Source organism: Mus caroli, unplaced genomic scaffold (assembly GCF_978045245.1).
Source record: "Mus caroli unplaced genomic scaffold, Mus_caroli_1 scaffold_13, whole genome shotgun sequence".
NCBI classification, from domain to species: domain Eukaryota; kingdom Metazoa; phylum Chordata; class Mammalia; order Rodentia; family Muridae; genus Mus; species Mus caroli.
In genome coordinates this window covers 44,296,989-44,313,829 of record NW_028227268.1, presented here as the reverse complement: position 1 = coordinate 44,313,829, position 16,841 = coordinate 44,296,989, and the positions used below count along the sequence as shown (strand labels likewise).

General features: G+C 53.0%; 1 protein-coding gene across 3 annotated transcripts; it reads right to left on the bottom strand.

Moving 5' to 3' along the window:
• Positions 1–289: 289 nt before the first annotated feature.
• Foxn1 (forkhead box N1) lies at positions 290–13,459 on the bottom strand. Of its 3 annotated transcripts, none has more exons than XM_021177920.2 (8): positions 13,337–13,459; positions 12,507–12,968; positions 10,240–10,353; positions 8,388–8,518; positions 7,467–7,563; positions 2,982–3,189; positions 2,333–2,824; positions 290–609 (listed from the first exon to the last, which is right to left on the bottom strand). In XM_021177920.2, the coding sequence occupies exons 1-8, from the start codon at positions 13,457–13,459 to the stop codon at positions 290–292; spliced, it is 1,947 nt and encodes a 648-aa protein (XP_021033579.1). The 3 variants fall into 3 exon arrangements, with proteins under 3 accessions (XP_021033579.1, XP_021033581.1, XP_021033580.1); XM_021177922.2 differs by having other exon boundaries at positions 10,240–10,350; XM_021177921.2 differs by having other exon boundaries at positions 12,507–12,965.
• Between the last annotated feature and the right edge of the window lie 3,382 nt (positions 13,460–16,841).

The following is a 16,841-nucleotide window of genomic DNA, read 5'->3' as shown; positions in this document are numbered from 1 at the left end:
ATGAGCAGGTGTGTAGAGCTTGAGTTCACGCTCGAGAGCTGAAGTTCGAGTGAGCTGGCGCTAGGGAGCGCGCTGTAGCTTCTTTTTCGACACTTTCCTTGCTGGGGGCCCCGTGTGAGATGCGGGCCCACCAGGTAGCATCCTGGATGGATGCCCCCAACTTCTGGCTAACAAATAAGTTGGCTGAGTGGCATAGGAGACAGGTAGTGTTTTCCTTCTTTGACCTTTAAGGTGAGCCCAATATGGGGCAGCCAGCTAGGCAAAGGCTGCAGCTGATGTTGGGCATAGCTCAAGCCAGAGCCAATGGCTTTGAGCCGGGACTGAGGTACACGGCAGGGCCGGCAGCTGCTGAGGAGGGCGTGGACTCCAGTTCCACAAAGGCGGAGTAGAGAGTGCTGAGGTGCATGTCTCCCAGAGCACCGGAGCCGCCGCTGCCTGGAGGTGCCAGTTCACCTGCCTCATTGCCTGTTTCTGCCAGACAAGGGCCTGGGGGGAAGCAATGGGCTGCTGGTGGGGGTGGCAACATGGAGGATGACGTCGGCGACGAGGTCACCAATACGAGGGGGTCCAGGGCCAAGCTGTCATCCTTCAGCTGCTCCCACAGATTTCCTAGACGGGGAGAGGGAAGAAGCCTCATCATTGGCAGCCATAGAGAGCTAAACCCAGTCTGACTCCCACCCAAGTTCCTCAGAAGCCTCAGAGAACAGGAGTCTGGTGATGCGGACTGGAAGCCTATCCTGGCATCCACTCTGGGACCTCAAGTAATCACTGATTTTTTTTTTTTTTTTTTTTTTCTGGGCCTCAGAGTCTAGCTCCGAGCTCCGAGGTGGCACAGTGTAAAAGTCATAGATGCAGGCGACCGCTATGAAAGGGTCATCAGACTTTCCATCGGGGTCGCAACCCACAGGTTGAGAACCACTGCCATAGTTGCAGGTAACCTCTGGGCCTCTCCGAGAAGAAAGGGGTACTAGATTAAGGTTAAGGATTTGCCCGTCTGAAGGTTGTTGCAAAGCTCTACTTGGGGGCGGCCTAGAGGCCCCCTGAAACTCTTCACTCAGGCTTCTGCTTTGGTTCCCAAAGGTTGATTTGCTGCCTACAGTCCTCCCACAGTGCACCACCGAACCTGATGAGGTACACAGGTCTGGCTCCCTAGGCCCTCCTCCCCGCCCCCTCACAGGACCCAAGGTACAGGGATAGAACCAGAAAGGACACTGGACTCTGAGGAACAAACAGTGCTGTCACTGAGTTCCTCCTAGGGTCATGTGACCTGCTGCGTGGCAGGCCAGTGACTGGAGTCACTGCCTGGAACATCATCACCGCAGGGTGGAGAAAGAGACCTGACAAGGCCACCTCTTGGCCACCAAAGAGACCTCTTGGCCACCTGGGTTCAACTCCTTCTTTCTGGCCCAGTGACCTTGAGTGGATGTATCTCTGTATAGTATTGTTTGCTAGGTCCAGATGGGAAGAACATATGTAAAGCTGTTTGCAAGATGCCTGCTACTCAGTAGGAGCTTGAGTGGGTATTCATTAAGGGTTTTGTGATGCTGGGGTATTGACCCTAACTAAGGATTGGTGCATGCTAGGCAAACGCTTTACCCCCTACCCACATCTCCAGCCTTCTGATAGAATTTATAGTATCCCACGTCCATATAGCCTCCTCTGCAGCCGCCTGTTCTCTGCAGCCGCAGCAGGTCTGGAATGAAGATCTATGTGAAGTTTATTTCTAACACTCTAAGGTATAGATCAACAGCCTCCTTCAAAAAGGCTCGCTCGGCACACTACAGTTCAAACGGGAAGGGGCGGGGCTTAGAAGGGTAGAGGGTGGGGCTTGGCTGCCTGTTGGATGGAGCGGGCAAGATGGAGGAGAGTGTAAAGATTCACCTCTCTGGGCTTGTACCCTCAAATCTCTCTAGGGCATGCTTAGCTCTGAGGTCTTCCATTCCATAGAAAGTCTATCTCCTGCAGTGAAAGCTAAGTTCTGATAAAACGCAAATGATTTTGGAACGTTTAGCCTCCCAGTCCCTCACAGTCAAGTACACCATGGAACTTCCGGCTTTCCCCAGCTTTGTCAGATGAGCGGTTTGATGATGAAGCCATCTGGGACATGATCAGAGTACCAGGAGGGGGGAGATGGGGAAAAGAGCCTTTTAGCTCATGATCTGGAGGGCAGGGAGCAAATGCGAATTTAACATTCCTAGTCGTCCGCCTCAGGTGACCAGAAACTCAGGAGCCAGCAGGTGGCAGCCTAGAGACATGAAGAGGCTAGGCCACTTGGCCAAGAGCACCTCTCTAGTCCTGTTCCACCCTTCCCAGCTCCCAGCTCCCAGCTCACCCTGGAAGTCGAAGTCAGTGAGAGAAGGGTTGATAGCATCCAGGTCAGTCCCAAGGTCTCCATCTGGCAGTAGAGTATCGTGCATGGTCCTGGCTGAGGAAGGCTCAGCCATCAGCTTGGCACCATGGCTGGGTGGTGTGTGGGCAGGTAGAGGTGAGTCCTGGGGGGTGCCTGGCTGGGCCTGCAGCTCAAGATGCCCATCTGGCGGTGGGAACAATGGCTGCTGGTGTCCAGAAGGGGCCAGGCTGGGAGAAAGGTGTGGGTAGGTCTGCCCATAGCAGGAGGGAGCATGGCCACCCAGTAGGTCCTGCAGGGGGTTCTTGCCAGGCATGGGGCCTGGAGCTGGATGCATTGGGTGCAGAGGCTGGGAAAGACCAGCTGATGGTGCCATGGGCCGGATGGGACCTGGGCCTGCCAGCCCAGGGGGTGGACAGCCCAGCAGCGGAGAGCCCAGTTTCTCTCTTTTGTCTCCAATGAGGCTGTCCAGCTCTTCTGCAAAGGCCCAAAAGAAAACGTCATGAGGCCTCCCTCCTTTGTAGCCTCCCAGCCTGGACCCCCCTCCCTGTACCCCTCTCTCCCCAGGCTCTGCTCTTCTTCATTCTGGTACCCAGGTCCCTTGGCCTTTCTCACACAGGCCTGAGAGCCTCACCTGGTTTGGCCATGCTTTTGCGCACAGCAATGGGGTCTTTCCTCTTCCACTTCTGCAGTTCTTCCTGCATCTTGTCGATTTTGGAAGGATTGAGGGCCCACAGACAGCCCTTTCGAGAGGAACTTCCGGATTTATTCTCCACCTTCTCAAAGCACTTGTTGAGGGACAGGTTATGGCGAACAGAATTCTTCCAGCCATCAGGAGCAGTCTGCCAGAGAAGAACAAGAATCCAGGTTAGGTTCAGGCAGCAAGAAATGGCTCTAGGTCTAGGGGTTCTAGAACATTCCTTCGCCAATTCTATACATAGGGTCTCTACACACTCTGGTTTGATGTATTCAGCTCCAAAAGCATTCGTAGAACCCTTTAATGCGCAGAATCCTTGATCCTAAGTTAGTTTTTTGTTTGTTTGTTTGTTTTGTTTTGTTTTGTTTTGTTTTTTGAAACAGGGTTTCTCTGTGTAGCCTTGGCTGTCCTGGAACTCACTCTGTAGACCAGGCTGGCCTCGAACTCAGAAATCCGCCTGCCTCTGCCTCCCAAATGCTGGGATTAAAGGCGTGTGCCACCACCGCCCGGCCCAAGTTAGTTTTTTTAGCTAAAATCTAAAAGCTGCTGTTACTCTACCTAGCTCTTAGTCTAGACCCTTCAGAGGATATGACCCTTTGTATATTTATTATGTACCTTATGTGTACACGTGGGTGCCTGTATGTCTAAGCACCACATGCATACCGGAGTCTGTCAAAGAGAGCACTGAATCTCCTGGAACTGGAGTTACAGATTGTTTGTAAACCACCATGTGGGGCTGGGAACAGAATTCAAGTCCTCTGCAAGAGCAGCCAGTGTTCTTAACCACCACCTCAAGGCTTTTATTGGTGTTTGTTTTTGTTTGCTTGTTTGTTTGTTTGTTGTTTTGGGGGTTCTTTTTTGAGACAAGGTTTCTTTGTGTAGTCCTGGCTGTCCTGGAACTCACTTTGTGGACCAGACTGACCTCAAATTCAGGGATCCCCCTGCCCTCTGCCTCCTGAGTGCTGGGATTAAAGGTGTGCACCACCCCCCAGCTCTCTCCGATATTTGTTAACCACCACTCCTTTTAGAGATGGGACCTCACTTGTAGTCCAGGCTCACAGTAAGATGCTCAGAGTCTCTTGGGTGCTGAGATTGCAGCAGGCATAAGTCACAATGTCCAACTTGTGATCTTTCTTTAAGGGACAACTGGTAAATGCCATTGAGGCCCCTGGTCTATGTCCCCACTGAAGCAGGATATGCTCACTGGGCCTTCTGGCCTGTGCATCCCCTTGTAGAAAGGGGAAGCTCGCCATTTTAAAGTCTTTGCGGACAGCTTTAAAGGGAGAACAGCATAATGCCCTTCCTCTGGGTCCACCTCATCCCTCCAGAGCAAGCTGGGCAGAAAAGGGTTGGTGAACAGGTGGGAGTTAGCACACCTGCTGCCTCTATGTTTGATGGCAGATGTGGTGTTGGTAGAGGCTGGGGTAGTCGTATGTGACTGAATATTCACCAGATCCTTCGACATCTCTCGGTGGGAGTGGCGTCTCCTACCATAGGCCTCTGAACTCCTGAGTGAGGATGGCTATGTGTGAGAAAGTATCTCAGAGTACGTGTGTACCCATGATTGAGTGTGTGGGTGTGAGTTCGCATGAGTGTGCCCTGGAGGTGTGCCCTGGTGGGGAGGCCAGCCCTCAGGCAGGGGGTGCTCGTGCCAACAGAATAAACACCCATTAGGAGGCCCGGTCATGCCACCAGTGCAGTAATTGTGCCCAAGGAGGGTTGTAAAAACCATTAAGCTGACTCAGTTGGGTGAGAGGCGGTGGCAGGGATGGTGGTGGAGGGGCATGGGCCTCCTGTCCCCCACGTCTGGCTCAGTTGACCACCCTGAGCCCGACGAGGGCTGGCGGTGGGTAGAGCTACCTCTCCAGTTGATGATACTTCCTGAATGAAGCCCTTACACCCTGGCTCCTCTCTCTTTCAAGCCCCTCTTTCTGGTTAATGAGAGATGGCCACGCCCTCCTCCCTAGCTCCCTTGCCCCAGGGTGCAGCCAAGCTGACTCACGCCCAGCAGAACCGGGCCCTGGGTCCTGATGCCAGTCTCAGTAGAGTTGCTGGCAGCAGCTGCCAGAGCCTTTCTTGGGGACAGCTAACCCATCATGGGACTGGACCTGATGACCCCAAGGTCCATCAGGGGTTACCAGCGAGCATCTTGAGCTGCTGGACCTTCTTAAACTCCCACAGCTGTCTCTACTAAGAACCAAAGCTTCATCACCCCAGAGCAGACTTAATGGGTACTGGGAACTTTTATGGTCCCATTAAATGTGTGACTTCGGATGCCAGGGCAGCCCCCACCGCAGCCACTTCCTGTTTGGAAGAGGGGTGGTCAGCATTAACAATTATGCACGGTGGCTGGACACTTCCTTGGCCCCTGACTCATGGGACTATGGGACGCCCACAGCAGCTGCCTTGGGTGTGAGTACTGACCACTTCAGAGTCCACTCTGTCTTTGCCCTGAAAAATGACCTCCAAATAAGGACTGAGAGGTTTAGAGCCTTGGAACTCTCTCTTTGGGGAGGTTCGGAGAGAACCTGTTGGCTTAGAAGGAATCTAGGTACCAACTCGTCCAAACTGACATGTTACAGAGGGGGAAACTGAGGGCCAGAGAAGAAAACAGCTGGCCTTGAATCACATGAGGATAACCGGGTATGGACTTCAGCCCTGTTCCTTAGCTGAGGGCCCTGCCCAGGTCATTCCCGTGGGGGCCTGCCTTGCCAATGGGGCTGGTCAGATCCTCACACAGTATCTCTGAAGTCAAATGTAAACTCTGGCATGCAGGGGTGATGCAACCGGCTAAGAAAAACAACCGAACCGAAAAAGCTGTCAGACCTCTTCACTCTTCAGCCCCATAAAACAGGGATTACACGGCTCCCGGGAAAAATAATTAAGCCAGGAAGATGAGATGCAGGGAGGGGCTGGGGGTAAGGCCAGGAGTGGGCAGGGAAGAAGGCCCAGAGGAGAGGGAGGGGCCTCGCCTCCCTTTCTCTGTTCAGTTTTTGGAGGACTTTGCTGCCACCTTAGGAGGAGGGGAGCGCCTATCTCTACCTGGAGATTCTGGGATTCAGGAACACTATGGTGTTTCTCCCTCCCAGAACCTCAAGTCTGTGGACATTTCCACTCCAGCCAAAGCCATGCTGAAAGATGTTTTTGCCCACTCCCTGTCTGCTGGGAGCACAGCAGGTGCAAAGCTGTCTGCACATTAGCAACCTGTCCCCGGGCCAGACTATGGTACAGATAGTTGGGGGCAGGAATCCCCCCTGCCCACAGAGCTGGCTCTGGATCACCTGCGCCTCAGCTCCTGTCTTGCCTGGTTAGTAGGTGAGACAGTGTTGACAAGGGTGTAAGTCCTGGGGACTGGATTCCCCAACAAAAGATCTTGTCTCTCCTGCACCTACCTCAGGAGAAGGTGTCTGTGCAAGAGGGTCTCAGGGGACATGTATCAAGGGATAAGGCTGTGTTTTTCTTGACCCAACAATTGATCCATCTGCTGTGTGATCTTAGAAGGATAAACCGCCCTCTGACAAATTTGCTCACCTGGATAGAAGGGTATCTGTCATGTCCCCAGGAGGTTGGACTTCAGCAGGCTCACCCAGAGACAGACATGACTCCTCAGGGTTAGATCAAGGGTCAGGGATGATCGATTCTTACCCCCAACCCCTGTGTAGAAATCTTGTAGGGACATTTGAAAATCTACTGGGTGGGACCTCCACTTCATGCAACTGTAACTGTTACATATTGATGAATCTCATGCCTCAGTTTCCCCAGGGTCCCTCTCAGTCTTCCTGTCCCAGGGGCTACTGGGAAGAAACTGCTGGGAGTTGCCTGAAGTCTCTTCTGTGGAGACTAGGAACTAATTAATGTTGCTCATGGGTTTGGGGGAGAACCCGCTGAATCCTTGGGACACCCCAAGACTGTGAGCCCCACTTTTAGGTCCAAGTGAAGCTCACCATGCCACCTCTAGAGGCAGATGTTAATCTCACTCTGGAAGGCAATCAATCGTCCGTCACCTTAGTGATCAGCCCTGACTTGGAATCCCTCCAGCCCCATAGATAGCACCCTGACTGAGGCCGGAAAAGACTTCCATCACTTGTTCTCCTCTCTAATTTGGGGATAAGTAGCTGAGCTCCGAAGCCTGTCAGGACTCCCCCCAACCCCTTCTCCAGCTCCTCCCAATTGCTGTGTATCCCAGAGCAAGCAGCTAGAGCTCTCTATTCACAGTCCCCGCCCCCCTTTTGCTATGGAGGATGGAGCCTTGGGCCTGGTAGATGTGAGGTGATTCTCTCTCTTTAAGTCATGTGCAGTCCTGAAAATCCAGCCCCCTTGGGAGCTTTGCATTTCACCACGGACACAGAGAGAAAGCATCTTAGGGCCAAACCCCTACTGCTTTCATGCTGGGCTGGGGGCAAGGGTGGGTTTTAGACTCACCTTGAAATAAGGGAAGTGCTCCGTCATGAAATTGTAGATTTCACTGACTGGAAGGCTTCCGGTCTTACTGTTCTTAAGGGCCATGAAGATGAGGATGCTGCAAAAGAGAGATCCTGAGAGCCCAGCCCTCCTGACCAGGCCTCCATCTTCAGCTCTCCTGGGCCGACACGTTCTGTGAGGCTGAGACTGAAATCTACGAGCATTTTGTGGAATCTGGAAAACCAGATTGCCGTCTGGCTTAGCCCCTAGATGTGTGAGCTTGTCTGAACCTCTCTTTTGAGTCCGTTTCCTTAGTTTTGAAATGACAAAAATACAGTAGCTGGCATCCTCAGAGCCGTGGGGATGGAGGCTTTGCATCCATCATTGCACAGAAATGACCCTGACCACTCAGCCCGCAGCTCCCCGTGCTTCTGTGAGACAGTAGGAAGGGAACAAGGCTTCCTGCTGGGTGCCACACACTGTTCTGCCCACATTCTCTTACATAAAACTTCAAATAGCCTGGCTTGTCTCCCCATTTGCCTTCCAGACAACCAGTTTCTCAGTTAGTAAGTAGCAGGGCTGTTAGAGGGTTTTGCTTTAATGTTGGAAGAGGGGAGAGGCAATGAGCAGCTCTCTTAATCTCCCACCTAAACTCTATGACCAGGGCCCCAGCATGGGACCTCACAGGCCCACCTGCCCAAGTCAGCAGCATCTACTGAGTCCAACCTGAGTTAAGACTCCTCAGGGTCTGACAAAAGGTCAAAGGTTATGTAGTTACTATCTACCCACCCACGGGCATCGTTTCTCCAGCATCCTTGGAAGTTACTGGGCGTGATTTCTATCCCCTGCAATAACCCTTACATGATGAGGATCACCGTACCTTAGCTTTCCCAGGGCCCCTCCTTGCTCCTAGTTCTGCCCCAGTTGTGCTAGGATATGTACCTGTAAGAGTAGATGGGCTTTGGGAAGAGTGGCTGGTGACCGTCAGCGTTGGCCTGGGGTGCAATCCTCTGATAGGGATAGTGAGGTGAGCCCAGGTAGGGCACAGGGTAGCTGCCTCCACCCGGGGAGTACTGTAGGGGCCAAAAGGGACAGAGTGGTCACCACGATGCCTTCCCAAGTGGGGAACCCCTCCTCATGCAGACACGTCCAGAGAGGAAGCTGAAGCCAGATTCTCCTTCCATTGGCCATGGACCCGACACCATTCCCAATGCTATGGAGCAATGGAACGAACATTTTGGGCTTGGCTAGCCATCTACACTCTAGAACTCAGACTCTCAAAAGGTCTCGAAGCTGTCTTCCTCCAGCTCTTGCCTCTCAGGCTTTGAGGTACCCTGGTCGCCATGGTGATAGGATGGGGAAAAAGCCCACCGTTCTGCACTTGCCAGGCAGGCACCCCAAGCCCCCTCTCCTGTGCCTCTTTTGGAGCAATGGGCCGGAAGTGGGATGTCCAGCCTGGGTGTGTTCTAGGCACGGCCACCTTTATGAGTTTCAGTGGCTCTTTGAAAGAGCAGGTCATGATGGTGGGCAGGTGGGGGTAGGAGGTAGTTTTACACGGCAGAGGGAGTGGCTGCGGTGCCAGGAATGGTGTTTTATGGGGGCTGGGGGTTGGAGACTCTGACTCCCCCAGCTGCTCCAGGCTGAAGTGTTCTTTCCAGGTCACCGAAAGACACTTAGTGCCTGAGTCACCCTCTCTCTGGGCTCCATAAAGCCCTGGGCGCGGCCATCTTGTTCAAGGACGTTGACTGCAGAGGGCTTCAAAGCAGGGCTGGGCAGAGCAAGGGCACTTAGCGTCCGATCACCTTTATGCTGTGGTGACTTGGTCCCTGATGTGGCAGACTGCCTTAGGGACACATGCTGCCCTGAATCAGGCCAGAAACCTCAGAAAAGTTTAGGCCTTTGCAGCCCTTTCTAAAAAACAAGGATACAAGGATGCCTCCTCATGTGATATGTCTCTTTGTCCCTCTCTCTCACTTGTACCCACTACAGGCAACCTGACACATACACCACCCCCCCGCCCCCCCCCCCCCCCAGCCTGCCTCCTGGCTTGGCCAGGATCAGGGCCAATGCCAGAGCGGGAGTAGAACCTGCTCCACAGGCAGGGCCTGTCTGAGTGCCAGGCTGCAGGTGGATGGAGCTGGGCGCTGGGCAGCCACTTGCTCTGTCTTGCCCGGTGACTCCAAGGGAGCTGCCTGGCTGCTCTGGGGCTCTCTTCTGTCTCTTTTCAAAAATCCTCCATCCCTTGCCAGTGTGGGGCAATGATTGAGAATCTCATCCATCCTGGAGAGGCTAAACTGGGCAGTGAAGTGGGGAAGGGCAAGGATGGTAAAGACTAGGGAGGACCCCAGCCTCGTGCTTGTGTCCACCACTCTCTGCCTAAGGGAAGTGTAAGGGACAAGGTCACACAGCAAGGTGTGACCTAGATGGGAGCCTTTGTTTCCTTCCCTGCTCAGCCAGTGTGTCATACCACACACCCCTCTTTGCTCCTGTCTGTCTAGGATGCTTCTCGCTTCTCCTCCCCTCCCTCTTTGGTTCACACCATGGCTCTGCCTCAGTCTCGGCTGCACTTTCTGTTTGAGACTCCCTAGCCAGGGGTTCAGAAAAGTCTGTAAGCCCCTAGGAAAGGGAAATGGTTTCTCTTCCCACTAGCCACTGTTCTATATCTGGGATAGCCCAGCCTGAGGTTCGGGACTCTGATATCTTCACCTGCCTGTCCTCACATACACTGCCCACAGCGACACCCACAGAGCCTCCTGAGAGCTCCAGGGAGTATAACCACTTGCCTCAGACTTACCTGATGGAAGGCAGGCTGAGAAGAACAGTACATATGTTGCAAGGGAGGCTGGTAGCAGTACATCCCAGGACCACTGTCCAGAGCTTGGGGCTTGACCTTGACCTCTGACCCCTGCTGGAAAAGTGGAAAAGAAAAATTTTCCCCCTTCTTCTTCTTCTTTTTTTTTTTTTTTTTTTTTTTTTTTTTTTTAAATTTTTTTGGGACAGGGTTTCTCTGTGTAGCCCTGGCTGTCCTGGAACTCACTCTGTAGACCAGGCTGAACTCAAACTCAGAAATCTGCCTGCCTCTGCCTCCCAAGTGCTGGGATTAAAGGCGTGCACCACCAATGATGGGCCCCCACTTCTTTTTCTTGTCTTGAACTTCACACTGGAAGAATCCTTTCTCTGACCCTCTCAAGGCTAACTCTTAGGAAAGGAACAGAGAACAGAGATGGATAGGGGTTTTCCTGAGGGAAATCAGCAAGTCAGTAGAGGGGCTAGGCTAGAAAGGACAGTGTTCCTCACATTCCACCTCACTGCAGGCGGCAGGCTAGTCTGGGCCACCAGAGAAATGGAGGGGACTTGTCACATAGACTTGAATGGGACCAGAGAGTTCTGAGAGACCCATGTGAAGTCCTCGGGGCCTAACCCAGAGCTGAGCCCTGCATAGAGTTAGCAAGGGCGTGCGGCTTGGACCTACCTGGCAGATAGACAAGCCAGGATCAGGCTCCTGTCACTAGGATTCCCACAGGCCTTTGGGAAGGCAGCATTTGGGCCCAGAGGGGTGAAAGCTAGCTGTGACCACTTTCTGGGTGTGCCTCAGGGCAGCTGATGCAGAGATTGCCATAATCGTAGGATCTTGAGCCTGCAAGGGCCACAAGCACTGAGTCCAACCCCTTCATTTCACAGATGATACAGCTGCTCCCAAAGACGGGAAACTACATGGCACCTGTCACCCATAGGGTGGACCAGGCAGCTGGGTACAGCTTGTGGCCATGGGGCCAGGTGGACTTCTGTTTATAGGTTGTAGATGTCCTGGTAAGTCATAAGGCCTCAACCAGAGAGGGCCGGGTCCTGATTCTCAAGATGGAGATAGTGAGAACTCTATTGATGCAACCCTGGAAGGAAATCTCCTGGCTGAGTGACAAGGAGCTACAACGAGTGGACAATGGGGGACAACTGCTGGCTTTCTGGGTGCCAAGCTGTGGCTCCCACCACATTCTAAAGGCTTGAGAAAAAGCAGTCATGGCTCCAGAAACAGCAGAAGATCCTGTCTTGGCCACACCTGACCCACCTGGGTGTTCATCTGTTTTCCCCCTCTTCCTTCCTGATAGGAGTGGCTAAGGACTGGAATGGGCCTATTTGGAAGTAGGAGGTAAAGAAGGCTGGTGGACCCCTGGAGGAGCAGAGTCCAGGCTGAATTATTACATTGGGGTGCCTTGGGAATCAGAGATCGGGAGCAGGGGGCAAGCCTGAGACAGGAAACCCTTAGCAGGACTTTTCCCACGAGGCTCAGAGAGATTAAGTGACTTGCCCGAGGTCACAGGGCCTGCAGTTCTGGCTGCGGAAGTGCTAGTCAACTTTCTGAGGTGTTCCCAAGGCACTTATCCATAGAAGCCTGCTCTGGCCTTAGAATAGGTCCAGAACCCCACCAGTAATTCCAGCACCAGGAGGATGTCTAGTTCATGGATGGCCTTAGGCAACATAGCTGTTTTCTGTCTCACCCATGAAAAGAAATAAAAAGCAGGGTCTGGAAGGGCCTGGAGCTAGCAGTGAAGTCCCCAGTCCTTATTTGGTGGGGTTTTTGTTCTGATGCTCTGTCCAGAACCTTCTCTCTCTGGAATGCGTCTTTTCCTCCTCACATTTGCATAGGGGTGTGTTGGTCTGGCTTGGCATTCTTTGACACTTAAATAAACAGAGAAGTCACCCTCTGGAATCTTGACTCAGCAGCCTCTGGGAAGCTGCCAGCTCCCTTCCCTCATGTGTTTCCCTCACCTGCCCCCTCCACCTGCCCCCTCCACGCCTGCCAGGCTAGCATCCCCCTCCCCAGGGGACCAGCATGGAACCAGGAGGCCCCCACCCTCTTTGCTTGCTGCCTCCTTTGGAGCTCTGATTTGGAGACAGTGTCTCCATATATAGGCAGAGGCTGGCCTCTGCCTCAAGAAGTCCTCCTGCCTCAGCCTCCTGAGTAGTAGGATTACAGGCGTATGCCACCAGGCCTGGCTTTGAGGAGTCTTTCTAGGCAGCCAGGAGAGAGGAGGTGGAAGGCCCTCGGCCATTGGCACTCACCAGAACTTGGTTGTGTTCCTGGTTGGGGTAAGGGAGTTTATTGCACCAAGCCTCTGCTGGGAAGCTAGGCAGGAAGGCCTCAGCGTCGCCCACGTCCACAGGGATCTCCTCAAAGGCTTCCAGTGTCCCCTGAGTCTTAAAGGAGTGTCCATCAAGTGCCATGGCCGTCTGGGCTTCAGAGAAGATGTCCTCGTGGAAGTGCCTCTTGTAGGGGTGGAAAGGCATGTGGTTGCCCTTGAGGAAGCGCCCTGGGCTGCCTGCTGGGCCCTCCTCAAAGCCAAAGCCAGGATACTTTTCTGAAGGAGAAAGGCGGAAGGAGCCCAGGCCGGGTCCGGTTGTGCAGTGGCCCTGGATCTGCTCTGGGTCTGGAGATGCGATGCTGGGGCTGTGTGGAGGCAGTGAGGGCGCCCTCTCTGGAGGGCCGTCAGGCACAAACGACGAGCAGCTGAAGTTAGCATGCTTCTGGGCAGACAGAATAGAGAATCTGTAAATGGGGGTTGGACCAGGGTATCTGCCAGGACCCTGTGCTGTACTGAGATAAGAGAGTATGGCTGAGCTCCCAACGTGATGGGGAAGGCAACCTGCTCTTGGGATTCCAATCTGATTCAAGCATACTTCTTCTAAACCTGGGCCCCCTAAGGCTGATGGGTTCCATATCTGGGGAAACACCAAACCAAGGATGGACAGAGATCTGTGACTTGGCCCTTCTGGGTCTAGAGTCATCATCATTTTTGTTCTGTGTAAGGGACAAAGTAGATCCCGAAGGTCTACTCAATGCTCTTAGAGCTACCAGGCTTGCCCTATTCCAGGCCTAGGTTCCAGGTACTTACGTTCTGTGGGGCAGGGGAGTCTGGGAGACCCGGAGCCTGCATGAGGTCCCCTTGGGGTTCGCCCTCCAGTCGGGTGGAGCCTGGAAGTGTGACGTCAGACTGCGGAGGGAGTAGCGACACCATCACCCAGTCCTGGCCTCGAAGAAAGCCAGCTACAATGAGAATAAGGACCAATGTCTAGGCATGGCCAACCCCAGGCCCACCACCTCCATTCGTACCCTTTCCCTGGACTGGGACCCTGGCTGGAGCTAGCCATCAGATTAGGGAGATAGGGAGAGAAGGGAAGAGATGATAGACAGACAGTCAGACAGACAGATGATAGATAGATAACCAAGGTGGGAAATTGTTACATGCTGGTAGGCAAATGCTGAAGAGGATGAGGAAAGAGCTATCATGAGAGAGAAATTGAGCCAGATTGGATACTCGGAGGAGAGCTCCTCTCTCGACTCAAGCTTTGCTGGTCAGCGAGTGACCTGGTCAGTCAGTGAGTCAGTGAGCCCTTGCTTCCCAGGGAGCCTGACTGCTAGGTTTCCTATGTCTATGCAAGGTGACCTTATCAGTTTCTGGGTAGGCCCTAAGAGGAGGAGCCAGGAGATGTATCATGCCTAGGCTTCATGTGACAGCAATCCCAATGACACAGAGGGTAGCCCTGTGGGATGATGACCAAGGGTCCTTGCTGGTAGGGCCCGTGGGATATCTGGGAAGTGCTGTTTTTTTTTTTTTTTTTACCTCTATCAAGTTTTATCCGTGACTTTGTGCCAAGCATGTCTCATTTCCTTAGCCCCTCTCTTCTCCCCTCCTTCCCTGTTCTGTGTGGGATCGAGCCCACTGCCTCCCAGGATGCTCCCTGGCTCCCATCCCTGCCCTCTTTTTGAACTCTTCAGCTTGCCTATGACAAGCTAAGGCTTGGACTAGATCTGAGCGCTGACCCCTTCTGAACTGTTGTTGCAGAACCCTGACCCAGCACCACAGAGCAGCTGGGAGGCCTTGGGGCTCAGCTCCAGGCAAGGCTGTCCATCCCAGGCTGTGTCAGCAGAGCTCTCTGCACTTCCACAGCAGCATCTGCAAACAAGATGAGTGACAGGGCCTCGCACAGGGCGCTGAGAGTGAAATGAAATCATGCAGAGAAAGCTCGGAGCACAGCACAAGCACACGGGGCTTGTTCCACACGCCAGGTCTCATTATTAATGGTGTTATCCCTGGGGCTCTTCCATTATCAGCAACAGTCTTTGAACTCACGCCCCTGAGTTCATCCCTGATAGCAGCCATTGTTTACCGAGGGACTGCTCTGTACTGACTCCTGGGTAGCACTTTGGAAGGTTTTCTATTTGCTGAAGATGACCTCAGGTTCCTGCTTTTCTCCACCTCCCATGTGCTGGGATTATGGACACGCACCTTTGTGCTCAGTTTGTGCTCAGACCTAGGGCTTCCTGCATGATAGACAGTTGCTTTACTGAGTGAAAATCTGTAGCCCTTATTGCTTTTTTAAAAAGATATTTATTTATTACATGTAAGTAGCTGTCTTCAGACACACCAGAAAAGGGCGTCCGATGTCATTACCGATGGTTGTGAGCCACCATGTGGTTGCTGGGAATTGAACTCAGGATCTCTGGAAGAGCAGTCAGTGCTCTTAACCGCTGAGCCATCTCTCCAGCCTACCCCTATTGTTTTGTTTTGGTTTGGTTTGGTTTTTTGGTTTTTTTTGTTTTTTGTTTTTCGAGACAGGGTTTCTCTGTATAGCCCTGGCTGTCCTGGAACTCACTTTGTAGACCAGGCTGGCCTCGAACTCAGAAATCCACCTGCCTCTGCCTCCCAAATGCTGGGATTAAAGGCGTGCCACAGGCTCTCGCCATATAGTCTATGCTGACCTGAAACTCACTACGTAGGCCAGGAACTATTGGCAGTCCTCTGCCTCTATCGACAAGCTATTGACCTCAGCCTCCCAAGGGCTGGCATTACAAGCAGGCCCAAGCTCATTGCTTTACTTCAAGGATGCCATATTATTAATCCAGTCTTTCAAATAAGAGAACTGAGGCCCTGAGGGATTCTGTGACTTTCCCAGTCTCACATACAACCCTTGACTGTCAGAACCTGAACTAAGCTTTGGCTACCTTCTTTCCCCACTACTGTATTTGATGGGAGTCGGAGCTGAGTGGAATGTTCTGGGAGCCAAACAGAAATAAAAACCAGAGCTTTACACTTATGCCATCTACCCAAGACCCCTCAAGTCACAGCAGGGCAGTGGTGCAGTTCTGGGAAATCTGGGAGAGAGGGCAGGCCTCATCTTTCTAAGTTTGGCCTAGTCAGCAGTTGACACATCTTTGATGAATTAGCCATCTTCAGAGAGGCCAATGGTGTCGAAGAGGGAAGGGAACCTGTCCAGAGTCCCACAAAGGATTAGGCTGGGAGGCGGCTGGTGGCTGAAGTAAGTGTAGAAGGGTTTGAAGGTGGGGGGGGTTCTCTCCCACCCCTCAAAGAGTCCCTACCACCCCTTCTCTATATCCCTGCGCAGGCTCACTCTCAGCAATGCTAAATGTGGCGTGACCGGGAAGCGTGGAGCTGGCTGTAACTGGACACTTCAAGGGAGCAGGTAGGGGTGAGGACACCCCATCTCTGGCTTTGCATGACTGCCTGCCCTGGCCCCTGTTCCCTGGACAGCTCAGGCCTGCTTGCCATGCCTCACCCTGGCTCAGAGCTGCCTTTCCCAGAGGAGGTGGTGTCGTGTGAACTTGACGCCATCCAAATACAATCCCATCTCCCTCCAGGTGTGAGGCCGGGGGCTTTTTCTCTCCATTTCAGGCTCTGCAGCCCCAGGAGGGAGAACAGTAATGGTTGGGCTTGAGGCAAATCTGACTTTGGTTCCAAGCCTTGTCACGTTCTGCCTCTGTGATTTTTGAACACACTATGTAAGTCTATATTTCACTTTCTCCGTCTGAGAAATGGGGTGTGTAGAGCTATCTCACTAGGACCTCTTGAAGATTAAGTGGTATGGTGCTGATAACCAGAAAATGGCCGGGGACACACCTCATACCTCTGGCTTCAGTTGGCTAAATGTAGCTGTCCCCAAAGGCCTCTAATCCCAGGCTCTACAGTTTCCATGACAGTCTTGTTGCTTCAGGCCTCATAGTCTAGGAGAGAGGTGCAGATGACGCTGTCCCCAGGTAGCAGCTGCCCTTGCTGGCCTTTCCTGCCTACCTGGTCTTCATTTATCATGACCTCGGAAGACTCTGACACCAGCCCTGCTTTACTGACTCGAACCTGAGCTCTAGCTGGGCCTTCCCCTCTCAGAGTTCTGTCTTGTTTAGTAGCACCTTTGCCTCACTCTGCAATCCCTCATCCTTAGATGGAGCTATTTGTATAAGCCCCAGGCAGAGCGCCTGTACATCAAAGGCCTTCTGTTCCTAGCCAGGACTCTGGCTCTGAAAACCCCCACCCTTTTTTCCAGGACCTAAGCTTGTCTTTGCAGGGTTCATAGACTCTCCTTGATTTGCATTGGGGATACAGA